This window comes from Oryctolagus cuniculus, chromosome 13 (genome assembly GCF_051225735.1).
Source record: "Oryctolagus cuniculus isolate XC-2025 breed Fujian yellow rabbit chromosome 13, ASM5122573v1, whole genome shotgun sequence".
NCBI lineage: Eukaryota > Metazoa > Chordata > Mammalia > Lagomorpha > Leporidae > Oryctolagus > Oryctolagus cuniculus.
The window spans coordinates 67,398,646-67,414,817 of record NC_142879.1 but is presented as its reverse complement, the minus strand read 5'-3'; the positions used below and the strand labels follow the sequence as shown (position 1 = coordinate 67,414,817).

Below are 16,172 nucleotides of genomic sequence, written 5' to 3'. Positions count from 1 at the left end.
AGATCACAATGCTATGTAATTGCTAGCATTTTTGAAGTAGTAACTGACAATCTGAATATCAAATCCATTGCTAAGTTTAGTTAACAAGTTTAGAAATAACTTAAGGGTTTTTTCAATCTACAATCAGGACTTCCTTTGCCATAACCTAACATTTGGCACAGATTTTAATCATCTTGAGTCAGGCATACAAGATGATGCTGTTAAGTCATTAATATTCCCAAATTTGGGGAGCCAGTATGTGGCATAGTGGGTAAAGAGGCACTGCCTGTGAAATCAGAATCACATAAGGGTGCTGATTTGAGTCTTGATCTAGCTCCTTGCTAATGGGCTAGGAAAAGCAGCATAGAATGGCCCCAGTTCTCAGGCCCCTAGCACCCATGTGGGAGACCTGGAAGAAGCTCCTGGCTCCTAGCTTCTAGCTTCAGCCAGACCCAATCCCAGCCATTGCAGCCATCTGGGGAGTAACCAGAAGATGGACAATCTGTCTCTCTCTCTCTCTCTCTCTTTCCCTCTCTTACTGTAACACTTTGAAATAAATACATCTTTTAAAAAAAACCATTACTCCCAAGTTTTTTAAGTAAATAAATGAACAAAAATAAGGACACATCCTTTCAATGCAAATTGTCTATTCAGCATATCAAAACTAGAAATGCTGGCATTCAAAACAAGCCAAAAATTAAAATGCATTTATGGCAAACTCTAAAATCTGAGTTGACAGATTACTAAAAAAGAAAATCTGGGGCTGGCACTGTGGTATAGTGGGTAAAGCCACCCCCTGCAGTGCCAGCATTCCCATGTGGGTATCGATTCAAATCCCAGCTGCTCCACTTCTGATCCAGCTCTCTGCTATGCCCTGGGAAAGCAACAGAAGATGGCCCAAGCCCTTGGACCCCTGCACCCATGTGGGAGACCCAGAAGAAGCTCCTGGCTCCTGGTTTCAGATCGGCACAGCTCTGTCCATCGTAGTCAATTGGGGAGTGAACCAGCAAGATGGAAGACCTCTCTCTCTGCCTCTCCTCTCTCTCTGTGTAACTCAAGTAAGATAATTTTTAAAAAGCAGGAAAAGATGGATGTACTTTTTTCATTTGAAAGTCAGAACCACACAGAGAAAGGAGAAGTGTTTCTGTGGATTCATACTGAGGAGGAGGAGCTCGGAGTGGGCAAGAGGCCCGGAGTCACCACACAGACCCCGGGAGTCACGTGAAAGCGGGCCAGAGGCCAGCAGCCTGCAGACTCATTTTGTTTCAGTTGGTATAGCAGCTTATATAGCCGAGGCAGCCAGTCTGGTCAAGGGGCAGTTTATGCCCTGACCAATCACAGCCTGTTGCCAGGCAGGCTCCATTGCCAGGTGGGTTTCGAGCCATTCCTGAATAACTGATGCTCGCTTGGCAGTGGCCATCTTGGCATGGCCTTCTCGTTCCACCACATTTCCCCATTTTTGTTTATTTCTGAGCAGTGGGAGGCATGATTCTTGGCCACAGCATTGTCGACCCTGTTTCCATGCGGTCTCCCTATGCAGCTGTGCCTGTCTTAGGTTATCCCCCAGGGGATCTAACCCGTCATTGACTAACCAGTGCTCAAAATGGTGGACCACAGGAGTGCTTGCTCAGATAGGGGTAGGAATGAGGAACAATGGTAATCAGGAATGGCGTGACCACACACAGGCTGTGGGCCGTTGGAGTGGCTGACCAGAGCTAGTGGGGTATAAAACAGTAATGGACGTGGCTATGGGCAGTTTCTCAGGGTAGGATGATAGGGCAGGTGCGTCCACTATCAAGGCAGACTCTCAGTCTTGTTCAGCTGGTTCTGGTTGGCTGTTAGTTGCAGGCTTGATGTTTCTGGCTGGTACCCAAATGGGCTATCCTACATTCTCTGGAAAGACACAAGCATATCCTCGGCCCTTAGTCAGCAGGAGCCTTTTTACAGGCGTTGGAATGCAGGGCCTGAATTTTGTGTCCACTTCGACATTAATGGCAAACATACAGGTGGGATGGGGTCTAGCGGCTGCCCTTGAGAGCCTGGGGTGCCTGGGGGCTGCCACAAATGTGGGGATTCTCACTGGGTGCAGATGGGATGACCTCGCATGGGTTATTGCTTCAGGGTCGTCTAAGCTCATCCCACAGATATTTGGGGGCTGGCTGACTAGGCATTGCTACGTTGTCTGCTATCATGTCATTTTCACTGTCAGAACTCTCTCCCTAACTCAACAACTGTTGCCTGTGAGGCAGTGGCCTGCAGTGACAGGCTCTTATCACTCACAGATTCATTATGTTTGGTAAATCTGTGTGGGTTTCTGAGAGGGGGGTATCTTTCCTATGTTTGAGCGCTTAAGAACAGCACGCCACACCAACTCTAGCCAAAGGAAAGACACGCACAGCACTGCTGCTATAACAAAAGAAATTCCTAGCACCTCCGTGCCTGATGGCATTATGCAGGGGTTCCCTACATTAGACTAACAGACAGTGGTGTATCAGATTGTACGTATGTCCTGTGCTTAGTGGGGGCCTTCCTTGATTCCTTAGGTGAAGGCCATATGCCCACACGGTGTCTCCGGAGTGCCACCTCTCTCGAGTGAGGGAAGATGACTTGGTTCCGAATTCTGGGATGATCAGTTCCTTATGTGAATTCGCCAAGCGAACCCAAAGTAAAAGGAGGAGCCAAGAAGTGGTGTTAGGCTTCTGGGCGGCGTGTGCCTAACCTGGGGTGACTTAGACCAAGGACAAGGACAAGGAAAGGGGCATAGGAAGGGGTTCGGTGCTCACCCTCATAGAACCAAACAGCACACAAAACACCGAGGAGCCTACCTGCCAAAATCAAGGGGGGACCTTGCTGAGTCCAACACGCTGTCTCTCTCTGCCACGTTGGGCGTCAGATGTTGCTATACATTCATTCTCAGAGGAGGAGTGTGGAGGGGCAAGAGGTGTGGAGTCGCTATACAGACTCGGGGAGTCAGGTGAAAGCGGGCCAGAGGCAAGCGGCCCGCAGACTCTTTTTTTTTTTTTTTTTCAGTTGGTACAGCAGCTTATATAGCCGAGGCAGCCACTCTGGTCAAGGGGCAGTTAATGCCCTAACCAATCACAGCCTGTTGCCAGGCAGGCTCTGTTGCCATGTGGTTTCCAAAGCCATTCCTGAGTAACTGATGCTCGCTTGCCAGCGGCCATCTTGGTATGACCTTCTCATTCCACCACAGAGAGGCAGAGAGAGAGGTTTTCCATCCGCTGGTTCACTCCCCAATTGGCAGCAAGGACTAGTACTGTGCTGATCTGATGCCAGGAGCCAGGAGCCTCTTCTGGGTCTCCCATGCAGGTGCAGGAGCCCAAGGACTCAGGCTAGCCTCCACTGCCTTCCCAGGTCACAGCAGAGAGCTGCAACAGAAGTGGTGCAGCCAGTACTCGAACCAGCACCCATATGGGATGCCGGCACTACAGGTGGCAGCTTAACCCGCCACACCATAGTGCTGGCCCAAAGATGGATGTACTTTAATATTTGTTTACATTGTATTTCTATTATTAAAGTGACATATTTAATTGTAAAATAATGATTAATATTATTTTGCATATTTCTGTAGTAACTCTGTATGTACTACTTACTTCGGCCTTTTTTTCTTAGTAAATTATTTCAAAAGGTATGTCTGTCCTGGGGCAGGTACTGTAGCATTCATATTGCATAACAGAAAGCAAGTGTTTGAGTCCTGGCTACTCCTCTTCTGATGCATCTCTTTGCTAATGCACCTGTGACAGTGGATGATAATGGCTCAAATATTTGAGTCCCTATCCTGCACGTGGGAGACCTGGATGGAGTTCCAGGCTTCTAGCTTCAGCTTGGCTCAATCTCAACTGTTGCAGACATTTCTGGAGTGACCTAGTGAATGAAAGATCAATCTCTCTCAATCTCTCTCTCTGCATTTCAAATAAATGAATAAAATGTGAAAGGAGCGAAGGGAGGGAAGGAGGGAGGGAGGGAGGAAGAAAAAAAAAAAGAAAGAAAAAAGTAGAGAAAAGGAAAGAAAAGGTCTATTCTATCACAGAAATCTCAGAAAGAAAAATGTCCTCTACCTCTGCTGTGTCTCTCACCCAAGAAACGACCTAGAATACTGGGGAAAAAAATACAGACTAAATAATACCTTCATGATGAATGAATAAATTTATAAAATTAAAAATGAGATGAAAATTTGTCCAAGTTGGGGCAACTTAATTCCATTTCATTACTTTTGTACCCTTGTCAAAATCAGTAGGGAGTATTTGTATGAGTCTACAGTTGAGCTCTCTATTCGCTTCCAGTGATCTATGTGTTATTACTCCACAACTACCACACTGCCTTGCTTAAGGCAGCAATGTAGTAAGGCTTAATATCAAGGAAAGTGATTCTTTCAATTCTATTATTTTTCAAAATCCTTCTAATTAGTCTAGTTCTATTGCCTTACCATATAAATTTTAGAAAAAAGTTACTTCTATTTAAAAAAATGCTGGATTGTGCTATAGACTGTATTAAACGTATGTCAATGTGGAGAACCAACATCTTTAACATTTAAATATTGTCAAATCTGCTGGGTACTACCTATTTCTCATTCCTGCAAACAACACTTAGCAGTATTAGCAACTTTATTAATATCACATTTATTCATTCCCCAATTTTCCTGCCTCCTCCCAAAGAAAGAAGATAAATGGGATAATACGCAGTAGAAAATTATAATAACCCCTTATAAGTATTTATCTTTGTAATACCATAGCATCCTGGGCCAGCGCTGTGACACAGCTTAATCCTCCACCTATGGCACCCGCATCCCATATGGGAGCCGGTTCTAGTGCCGCCTGCTCCACTTCCGATCTAGCTCTCTGCTGAGGCCTGGGAAAGCAATAGAAGATAACCCAAATGCTTGGGCCCCTACATCTGCGTGAGAGACCAGGAAGAAGCTCCTGGCTTTGGATCGGCTCAGCTTCGGCCATTGCAGCCAACTGGGGAGTTAACCAGCAGACGGAAGATCTTTGTCTCTCTCCCTTCTTTTCACTGTCTGTAACTCCACCTCTCAAATACATAAAATCTTCTTAAAAAATACCATAGCATTACTGACATCTCAATAAAAGCACACCTGTGTTTCAACAATCAATTAACACTTTAATAAATACCTTTAGGAATCCTTTCATATTTACAAGATTTTTAATTGAAAAGTTCTAAGTTGTTGTAATCTCAAAAGATAAAATGGGTCGTTTGAAATCTAAATTTAAAGATTATGGGGGAGGCCGGCGCCGCGGGTCACTAGGCTAATCCTCCGCCTTGCGGCGCTGGCACACCGAGTTCTACTCCCGGTCGGGGCGCCGGATTCTGTCCCGGTTGCCCCTCTTCCAGGCCAGCTCTCTGCTGTGGCCCAGGAGTGCAGTGGAGGATGGCCCAGGTGCTTGGGCCCTGCACCCCATGGGAGACCAGGGTAAGTACCTGGCTCCTGCCATCGGATCAGCGCGGTGCGCTGGCCGCAGCGCACCGGCCGTGGCGGCCACTGGAGGGTGAACCAACGGCAAAGGAAGGCCTTTCTCTCTGTCTCTCTCACTGTCCACTCTGCCTGTCAAAAAATAAAATAAAGTAAAATAAAATAAAATAAAGATTATGAGGGAAATTCAAGTTTTCAGTATACCACATAAGGAGCTCAAAAGTCACTACTGTGTCCTAACAATAAGTAAAAACTTAAGAAAAATGAAAAATCAAAATTCTTCTCCGATACCTAAGAGAAGTGAGGTTAAATAAAGGCCAAAGTGGTGCCCTCAAAATTGGGAGACAGACAAGTGGACACACAGAATTACAATTTAACAGAACAGAAATCCACAAGACAACATTTGGCAAGTAACCAGCACAAACTCTAATTGATGAAGTTCTGGAAACTCATTGTAGACACCTCTAAAAGATTAAAAACTGGTGGGGCCAGCACTGTGACACAGCCGGTTAATGCCCTGCCCTGAAGCACTGGCATCCCATATGGCCACCGGTTCTAGTCCTGGCTGCTCCTCTTCCGATCCAGCTCTCTGCTATGGCTTGGGATAGTAGTGGAAGATGGCCCAAGTCCTTGGACCCCTGCACCCGAGTGGATGTCCGGAGGAAGCTCCTGGCTTGTGGCTTTAGATCGGCACAGCTCTGACCATTGCAGCCATCTGGGGAGTCAAGCAGCAGATAGAAGACCTCTGACTCGCTTTCTCTACCTCCAAGTGGTGTTCAGCGGTTGGGGGTAGGGACAAATAGGCAGAACAAATTAGATTTGAAGATAGTAAATTATAACATGATACTATAGTGGCAGACACATGTCATTCTACATTTGACAAAACCTATAAAATAAACAATGCTAAGAGTAAATTCTAGGCTTCCTTAGCCTAGGCAGCTCATGTGAAGGGCTGTGGGTACTCACGGATGTCATACATAAGAGTGTTAACTGTTAAATTAACAACAAGATGGGGCTGGCCTGCAGCATCGGCATCCCATATGGGTGCCGGGTTCTAGTCCTGGCTGCTCCTCTTCCAGTCCAGCTCTCTGCTGCGGCCCAGGAAGGCAGTGGAGGACGGCCCAAGTGCTTGGGCCCCTGCACCCGTATGGCAGACCAGGAAGAAGCACCTGCCTCCTGGCTTCAGATCGGCGCAGCACCAGTAGTATGCGGCCATTTGGGGAGTGAACCAACGGAAGGAAGACCTTTCTCTCTGCCTCTCTTTCTCACTGTGTATAACTCTACCTGTCAAATAATAAGAAAAAAACAAAAACAGGAGTCACTGTGCACTAACTCCGCATGCAGGACCTCTGTCCTCAATGAGTGGTATTATGAGGGTTAACTGTAAAACTAGTTCTCTTTTATGTGGTGCAGTGGGTTAACGCCTTGCCCTAAAATGCCAGCATCCCATATGGGTGCTGGCTCAAGACCTGGCTGCTCTACTTCCAATCCAGCTCTCTGCTATGGTCTGGGAAAGCAACAGAAGATGGTCCAAGTCCTTGGGCCCCTGTATCCACATGGGAGACCCAGAAGAGGCTTCTGGATCCTGGCTTCGGATAAGCGCAGCTCCAGCCACTGCAGCAAACTGGGGAAGATGGAGGACCTCTCTCTCTCTCTGCCTCTACTCTCTGTGTAACTCTTTCAAATAAATAAATAAATAAATCGTAAAAAAACTAGTTCTCAGTTATATGTGTGTGTGCACGTGCAAATTGTTGAAATCTTTACTTAGTATAGAGTTGGTCTTCTGTGTTCAAAGTTAACTGAAAATGAATCTTAATGGAGAATGGGACTTGCAAGGGGAGAGGGAAGAGGAGGAAGGGTGAGAGTGTGGGTGGGAGGGCAGGTACCGTGGGAAAGAATAACTATATTGCTAAAGTTGTCCTTATAAAATATGTATTCCTTAAAAAAATAAATAAAAATAGGAGTCTTTTGGATATTTGAAAAAAAAGAATAAATCCTAACAAATTTTGGACTTTAGGTGAAAATCGCATTGTCAATACAGGCTCATCAACTGTAACAAATACATATTCTAGTGAAGGATGCTGACAGTGGAAGATGATGTAATTGTGGCAGAGAATGGAGAGGGTGAAGGAGGGAGTACACAGAATCTCTGTAGTTTCTACTCAATTTTGATATGAACCTAAAACTGCTCTAAAAGTAAAGTTTATTCATTTAAAAAGTATATATAAAAAGGTATTCACTTAGAAATCATGTTCTCAATCCCTGACCTTGTCCACCTCATTGTTCTTCCACCTTAGTCTCTACAGGCAAAGATTTTTATTAGGTCCTGTACATCCTTGAAATTTTCCTCATGAAATACAAGCACATCTAGAAATACATATTTCTATTCCTGCATTTCATAAAGAGAAGTCAAGAACAATATCAAAAACAAAAAACAACAACAAAAAAGCTTACAAGAAATCCTGCCCAAAGAAAAAAAGGAAGGGAAAATGAGAAATGATAGCCAGGGGCAGGAATTAAGTGCAATAGTTAAGACACTGCCACATTCCATATAACAGTGCCTGGTTCAAGTCTCAGCTCTGTTCCCAATCCTGCTTCCTGCTATTGTACACTGCGGGAAACAGCAGGTGACTGCTCAAGTACGTGGATCTCTGCCACCCATCCTGGAAATCTGGATTGAGTTCCCAGCTCCACAATGGCTGTTGTGGGAATCTGAGGAGTGAACCAGCATAGGACAGGGATATGTGTATGTGTATGTGTCTGTTTGTCTGACCCTCTGTTTACTACTTCCCATTACTCATGTGTCTCTTGACAAAACTTGGAGCAAAATACTTCACTTGTAGACTGCTATGTGTTCACAGATCAGAAATGTTCTTTCCTAACTCTGGAAATAGAAAAGAACAAGGGAAAAAAGTAGTATTTCCCTCCTGCATCCATTAAGGTCCATGTTTTTGATTCTATGAATATTTTAATGACATATTTATTTCAAAGACACCATAAGGAGGATATTTATTGCTGAATTTAAGTCTCTATAGATGTCTGTATGGTGGGATGTAATGGATTAAACATATACAGTCTCCTCTGTTTCCTTTTGTATTCTCTAATTCCCTATAATTGAAGTTTGTGATTTATAAGACACTTTGAAATTTGGCAAACTTCATAAAACCATATGTTATAGAGTTTACAAACTACTTGAAATACTTCCTCATCAAAAATTAATGTTAGTTTATTAGCTACTAGGTTATAGTATAAAGTCAATAGCACAATTCTCAAGAATTCCACGTCAAAATCTGTCTTTACAAATGTCTCCTGATAAAGTCAATTTCAACAGTCTATCAGTATTCCTTAAAGCTGCCATTTAGTTGCCTATGTGCTTTTCTTCTACCATGCACCTGTCTTGAGGATGCCTGTCTCTCTGCCCCCATAAACGCTTCTCATCTTTCAATGTCTCACCACTGAAGTCTTCTTTTATGGAAAATATGATGTTACCCAAAGCACATAAACTCTGAAGTCAGCCTGATTTAATTTTCATCCATGCTCCTGTCTCAGAAGCTATTTCTGCATTTATAAAATGAAGCAACATCTACTTTAGAAGCTGTCTAAATTATAGAATTATTTTTAGAATCAGAATATAGTTGAAGTCCATGTCTCTGATCCAGCTGTAGTTGGCTTTCATATCTCAATTAGGAATTCACAACTTCAATCACTCCATCTCTTTTGCACGAAATGAATATTTAACTTGTGTTTTTTTAAATTTCTACCTTAGGTTTTGTGTCCCTGAACAGACTAAATGCTTCTTAAAAGTCAGTACTATGGACTCAGCGCTGGGGTGCAGAGGATAAAGCCGCCACCTGTAGTGCCGGCATCCCAAATGGGCGCCAGTTGAGTTCCAGCTGCTCCGATTCTGATCCCGCTCTCTGCTATGGCCTGGGAAAACAGTAGAAGATGGCCCATGTCCTTGGGCCCCTGCACCCATGTTGGAGAACTGGAAGAAGCTCCTTGCAACTGGCTTCAGATGCATTCAGCTCCAGCTGTTGCAGCCATCTGGGGAGTGAACCAGCAGATGGAAGACTGCTCTCTCTCTCGCTACCTCTGCACAACTCATTAGAACAAAATAAATCTTTTTTGAAAGGTCAGTATTTATTTAGAATTCCAGACAACTGTGCTATTTATAAGAATAAATCATGTCTAAAAATGGTCTATCCAGAAATGGGAGTCACATTTTATAAAGGCACTGGAATATCAACTGAAGTATAAAAAGAAAGGCAAGGAGGGTGAGAGAAGAGGTATGAAGTGAACATATGGGGGCATATGTGTATGTGACAAAAGACAAACATATATGTGCAAGTACATCCTGGAAACGGTGAAACTACCAACATTTAGATGCATACCCTAAAGAAGAAATGCCTTCAGGAAGTATAATAACTAGAAGATGAATAACTAAGTAAAATTACATAAAATAAAGAGCCAATTGACATAAGCAGGATTCACTTAAGAGAATGCACTTTTAGAATTCCATATACTGAAGCAAAGCTCAGGGTTGAAATGGTTTTCAAGTCACATGACAATATCATAGTTGTTACCTACAATGCTGTGTTGAAAACAATCAAAGACTGCAGATACTGTCATTAGGAAAGGGTGATTGGTTAAGAATAGGCCATGCGACAAGCATTTAGCCCACCAGTTAAGACACTCATGTCCCACTTCAGAGTGCCTGAGTTTGAGACTCAGATCTGTCTCCTGATTCCAGCTTTACACCAACACAGAGCCCAGGACCAGTGACGATAGTTCAAGTAATTATAGGTCCATGACACCTTCATGGGAGACTGGGATTCATTCACCCTGATTCCAACCCTGGCTATTTTGGGCGTCTGGAACGAGAACTTGCAGAAGGGAGTGCTCGCTTTCTCTGCCTCTCCAAGACATTTTTTAATATTATATTTTAGAAAGAATATCTGTCACAAGCCCAGCAGAATGAAAGGTACAATAACTACCTCATATTTTGTGTCCATAAACTGGAGGAGTAACTACGACATTTATAATTATATATATGCTACATAATATGCAATATATTATATAACACATATTATATGTAATATATTTAATGTATGATGTATCAATAATATCAATATTAACCCATAACATTATATATTGATTATTGAGATGCACTGATGTATATAATAATGTTTTAAATAATATTTTACTATATTACTAAACTATATATTTCTATATTATACATAATTATAATTAGTGCTGGTGTCAGTGCGGTGGCATAGTGGGCTAAGCCTCTGCCTGTGGTACAGGCATCCCATATGGGTGCCGGTTCTTGTCCCAGCTGTTCCTCTTCCAATCCAGCTCTCTGCTGGAAGCCTGGAAAAGCAGTGGAAGATGGTCCAAGTGATCGGGCCACTACAACTGCGTGGGAAACCGGGGGGAAGCTCCTGGCTCCTGGCCTCAGATCAGCCCAGCTCTGGCCATTGCAGCCACTTGGGGAGTGAACCAGTGGATGGAAGACCTTTCTTTATATATCTCCCTCTCTCTGTCTATAACTCTACCTCTCAAATAAATAAGTAAAATCTTGTTAAAAAATTATTCCTATCAAGAACTTAGAAAATAGGTAAATCCTCTCCAAATTCCATGACACAATGTTAAATAGCTAACATCTTCAAATGGTCAATAAAACAATATTACTATAAATATCTTTAAATGGTAGTCCTCAACTAGGATCTTGGATTACTGTCTGAGCAACCAAAAAGCACTTTGATTTCTCATCCTATAATTCATTCTTGAGATCATTTATGATATCATCTTCAAACCTGCTTTTACTTTATAGTTTTCAAAGCATTCCTTGTCTTTATTTTGAATAAAACTTGCAACTATCTGATACAAACCGAGAAAAACATGAGTTGGCAAGAGCCGAAATGAAATCTGATAAAATATAGTTTTTAATATTTATTTATTTCCATGTACTTGAAAGGCACAATAAGAGAAACAGAGACAGACATCTTCCATCACTGGTTCACTCTCCAAATGCCTACAACAGTCAGGGCTAGGTCACTCTGAGATCCAGAGTGTACAATTCAATCCAGGTCTCCCAAATGGGTGGTGGGGGCCCAAAAACTCAAGCTATAATCCACTGCTTCCCAGGATGCACCAGCAGGAAGTTACATGGAACAGGCCACAAACAAACCAGCAGCCCAACATAGGATGTGAGCATCCCAAGCAGCAGCTGCACTTGCTGTGCAAGGGGCCGGCATTGTGGCAGAGCAGGTTAGACTGCCACCTGCACAGCTGGTATCCCACATGGGTGTCAGTTCAAGTACTTTGCTTCCAATACAGCTCCCTGCTAATGTGCTTGGGAAAGCAACAGAAGATGTCCCAGCTCTATGGACCCCTACAACTTTGTGGAAGACTGGGATGGGGTTCAGCCTGACCCAGTCCTGGCCACTGCAGCTATTTGGGGAGTAAACTAGCAAAAGGAAGATCTCTCTCTTTCTCTCTCTCACTTCCTCTGTCTCTAACTCTGCCTTTCAAGTTAAAAACAAAACAAAACAAAAAAACAAACTTGCTGTGCCACAAGACCTATTCCAAATCACAAATTCTTAATTTTAAGATTTTTTTCCTTTAATGATGCCATAAAATTTTATTAATAATTACATCAATCACTACAAGAAACATCTTACAAACACAAAAACAGAAAACTTTCTCTTCTTGCCACATTCACTCTTATCACTAAGAACATAAAAGTAATACTCACTGCTGTCTTAGATTAGTAGTTCCCAAAGTGTGGCCCCTGGACCAGCATCACGAACCACAACAACACTGCCTGAGAGCCTGTCAGAAACGCTGACTTCCCCTTCCCCATGCAACCTAATGGATCAGCAATTCTGGAGCACCACAAACAATCTAGGCTTTAACAAGCCCTCCCTATCAATCTGATGCATGATGAGGTCTGAATACTAGTCTTAGAAAGTGGTTTGGTTTCTTCTACACTCCAGTCTCCATTTACCTACTTTTCAACATCTTTCTCCTTCTCGTATGTTGCACAACCCAAATACTTTCTCACTTGAATGATTAATTTACCAATGACTTTATAATGATGTCCTGCTCTCTTCTGAAACTATCCAAGACATTTTAAAGCTTTCCATTACATATAAATTATCATCCATTTATATGATAACAAATTTTAACTCATGTCAACATGCATATGAACAGTTCTACATAAAAATTATTCATGGGGGCAGGCATTTAGCCTGTTAGCATAGGAGTTAGGACACCAAAGTGCTTGTGTTCAATACTCATCTCCTATTCCTGACTCCAGTTTCCTGCTAACGTGGATTCGAGGAGCTAGCAATGACAAGAGCTCAAGTAGTTAGTTCCCCGACACGCAAACTGGAGAACTGAACTGAGTATGCAGCCCTGACTGGCCCAGCTCAGCCCAGTCCAAGTTAATGTGAGCATACAAGGGTTGAGCCAGCAGAAGGAGTGCTTGCTCTCTCTCTGTCTCTCTCTCTCAGGCTCTCCTCTCTCTCCTCTACACTCTTCTCTCTGCCTCTCAAATTGTTAAAAAAATATTGTAACTAAGCTCACTTTTTACATTTTATTTACTGTCTACGATGTAACATACATTTGACAGGAAATTTCAAGATGAATTACTGTGCCAGATTACAAGGAAAAAAATTATTCTTTAATCATCAAAACGATTACTTTTCTACATTCATATAAATACCTCTGTGATATTTATACAACTCTTGGAAATATTTTCTTAAGAAGCAAAAAATAAATAATAAGGGCCATATTCAACAAATGAATCTATGATTTATGGCCTAGAATTCAGCCTGATATCTATATGGAAGATCCGACTATAAGAAAATTGGCTACTACATTCTCTTTTGAGAAGGATCATATGCAAATTGTTTTTTAATGTTTATTTAATTATTTTCATCTACTTGAAAGGCAGAGTGACAGAGAGAGTGAGCGCAGGAGACAGAAAAAGACCTTCTGTTGTTCCACTCCCTAAATGTCCACAGCAGCCAAGATGAGGCCAGTCTGAAGCCAGGAGCCCAGAACGCCATGCAGGACTATAGCATTTATAAACTTAAATAATAGTGATTTTTAAGAAGTATAATGTAGAGGCAAGGGGCTACCACTGTTCCACAGTGGGTTAAGCTGTCACCTGTGTTGCTGCTAGCCCATTTGGGAGCTGGCTCAAGTCCTAGCTGCCTCACTTATGATGCAGCTTTTTGCTAACAGCCTGGGAAAGCAACAAAGGATGGCCCAACTTCTTGGGCCCCTGCACTCACATGAGAGACCTGGATGAAGCTCCTGGCTTCAGCCTGGCCCAGCCCTGTCTGTTACAGCCATTCAGGTGGTTAACAAGTGATGGAAGATCGCTCTCTCGCTCTCTCTCTCTCTCTCTGTAACTGTGCCTTTCAAATCAAGAAAGAAACAAAGAAAGATGGAAACTGTAGAAATACTGATTGTAAGTGGAAACTTTTAGATACTATACATGTATCCGTACTTTGAAGCAGTTGTACTAATTCATTAATTCTGACAAACAATTACCTTAACAACAAAAGCAAAAACAATCAAAACCCTTTCAACATAAATTATCTTTGTTGGTGAGAAATCTAAGCCTGTAATTAATACATTTTATAAAAATAGACCTCTCTTTCCATATATTACAAGATAATGGTGTCACCAGCAAAGCTAACAGGGACTCACCTGTGCACATAATGTAGCTGATGAACTGAGTCTATTGCAATCACCATCTCAGCCAAGTAAAATCGAGCCATATCTTCAGGCAATCTATCTTCAAATTTGCTGAGCAAAGTTAGCAAATCCCCACCAACATAGTAATCCATAACCAGGTACTGTAAATGAAAAAATAAAATACACTCAATAAATAATATGGTAAAACTTAAAATCAAGTAGGACCAGGTCAAACACTTACAGAGGTTAATAACTTAGGTAGCTAATTAACAAAATGGTAAGGGGTGAGCCTTTGACTCAGTGTTTAGGAAGCCTACGTCACATATCAGACTACTGGGTTCAAGAACTGAGTCTGTTTCCAACTCTAGTCTCCTGCTAATGCCCACATAGGAAGCAGTGAAGGCTCAAGTACCTGGGTCTGTGCCACCCCCATGGGAGACCTTAATGGAGTCCCAGGTGCCTGGCTTCAGCCTGCACAAAGTATGCTGCTGCAGGCATTTCTGGAGAGGAAAATCTCTGGCATCTCCATTTCTTTGCCTTTCAAATAAACAGTCTTTTAAAAAGCTGTGTGAGATGCTCAACAGGCATTACAGAACCACTGCGTTTCATACAGCAGTAACACACAATTTTTTAAAATGGGGCAAAGAACAACACAAGATTAACATTCTTCTATTATTGTAATTTACAAAGTAACAATTTTATCAGCTTCACGTATAATAATGGATCACAGTTTTATCAATATTACAAAGATCAAACACTTGAATTCCACAAAAAAAAATTAACAAGGAAAAACTTCAAATATACAACAGTCCTTGATCTGAAAAAAAAAACTATAATAATTATCACTACATTGTCTTTATTTCACCTTAGATCAATAAGAACTTTATTATAACAATCATCAATTTATGGATTATTTTTGGAACCCAGTATTAGGTAGAATGTAGTAATTCCCACCATAAATGTTTCTTCTCCCATTTCTGACAGTGTACAACTATCAGAAATACATCACTCAAGTAAATGAAAAGAGAAGCCAATTAATTTTAGATATAGACTTTTATGAGTATGTGTGTTTTTGTGTCAAAAAAGAAATGCAAGGAGTATATACCAAAATGTTCCCAAGGATTCTCTGGGTTAAGATTACAGATGATGTTATAGCTTTATGGCATGTTCTAGACTGCTATATAGACATGTTACATATACATGGGCATAAGTGTATACATTATGTGTATGTATATATTTTAGGATGAAGAAGATTAGGCATAGTAGAATGATGTTCTTTGTATGAGAAACCAGTATTCAAACCCTGAGTTCATATTACACATGGTTTTGAAAATTAGAATCTTTAATACCAGAGCCAGCACTGTGGTACACTAGGTAAAGCTGTCACCTCCAGTGCCGGCAACCCATATGGGAGCCAATTTGTGTCCTGGCTGCTCCTCTTCCCATCCAGCTCTCTACTAATGGCCTGGGAAAGCAGTAAAGACAACCCAAGTGCTTGGGCTCCAAACCCACATGGGAGACCGGGAAGATGCTCATGGTTCCAGGCTTCAGATCAGCCCAGCTCTGGCCATTTGGGGAGAGAACAAGCAAATGGAAGATACGTCTCGCTCTCCCTCTCGCTCTCCCTCTCAGCGCCTCTGCCTCTCTGTAACTCTGCCTTTCAAATAAATACATAAAAATCTTTCAAAAAATTTAAAATCTTTGATACCTCATTTTCTCATCTATCTAACTACAATATTTTCTTCATACTGTAGCATTCAGCATGAAGGCTAACAAAGATATTTAAATTGTAGTTTCAATGCCTTGAAGCTAAGGTGGTTTTAATACAGAATGGAGAAACAATTTCAGGGACTATCACTGACATGACATTAAGATTTAAAGAGTCTTGAGAAAAAATCAAATTCATTGTATTTCCATGCATTAAAATGAAAAGCATAGGGGCCGGCATTGTGGCACAGTGGGTAAAGCCGCGCCTGCACAGATGCCAGCATCCCATATAGTCACTGGTTCAAGACTCCATTTCCCATCCAGCTCC

The 16,172-nt window shown here is 42.1% G+C and overlaps 1 protein-coding gene across 26 annotated transcripts in view; it reads right to left on the bottom strand.

Annotated features, from left to right (window-relative positions):
* The window catches only part of CDC42BPA (CDC42 binding protein kinase alpha), a 343,482-nt gene that overhangs the window by 206,617 nt on the left and 120,693 nt on the right, over nucleotides 1-16,172 (bottom strand). For all 26 annotated transcript variants that reach the window (XR_016219088.1, XR_016219086.1, XR_016219087.1 and 23 more), the window contains one exon: nucleotides 14,150-14,298. Coding sequence is in view for 23 of the 26 variants with exons in the window: in XM_051820822.3 (XP_051676782.1) it covers nucleotides 14,150-14,298 (149 nt within the window). In the remaining 3 variants the exon portion in view is untranslated. The remainder of the gene's footprint in view (nucleotides 1-14,149; nucleotides 14,299-16,172) is intronic.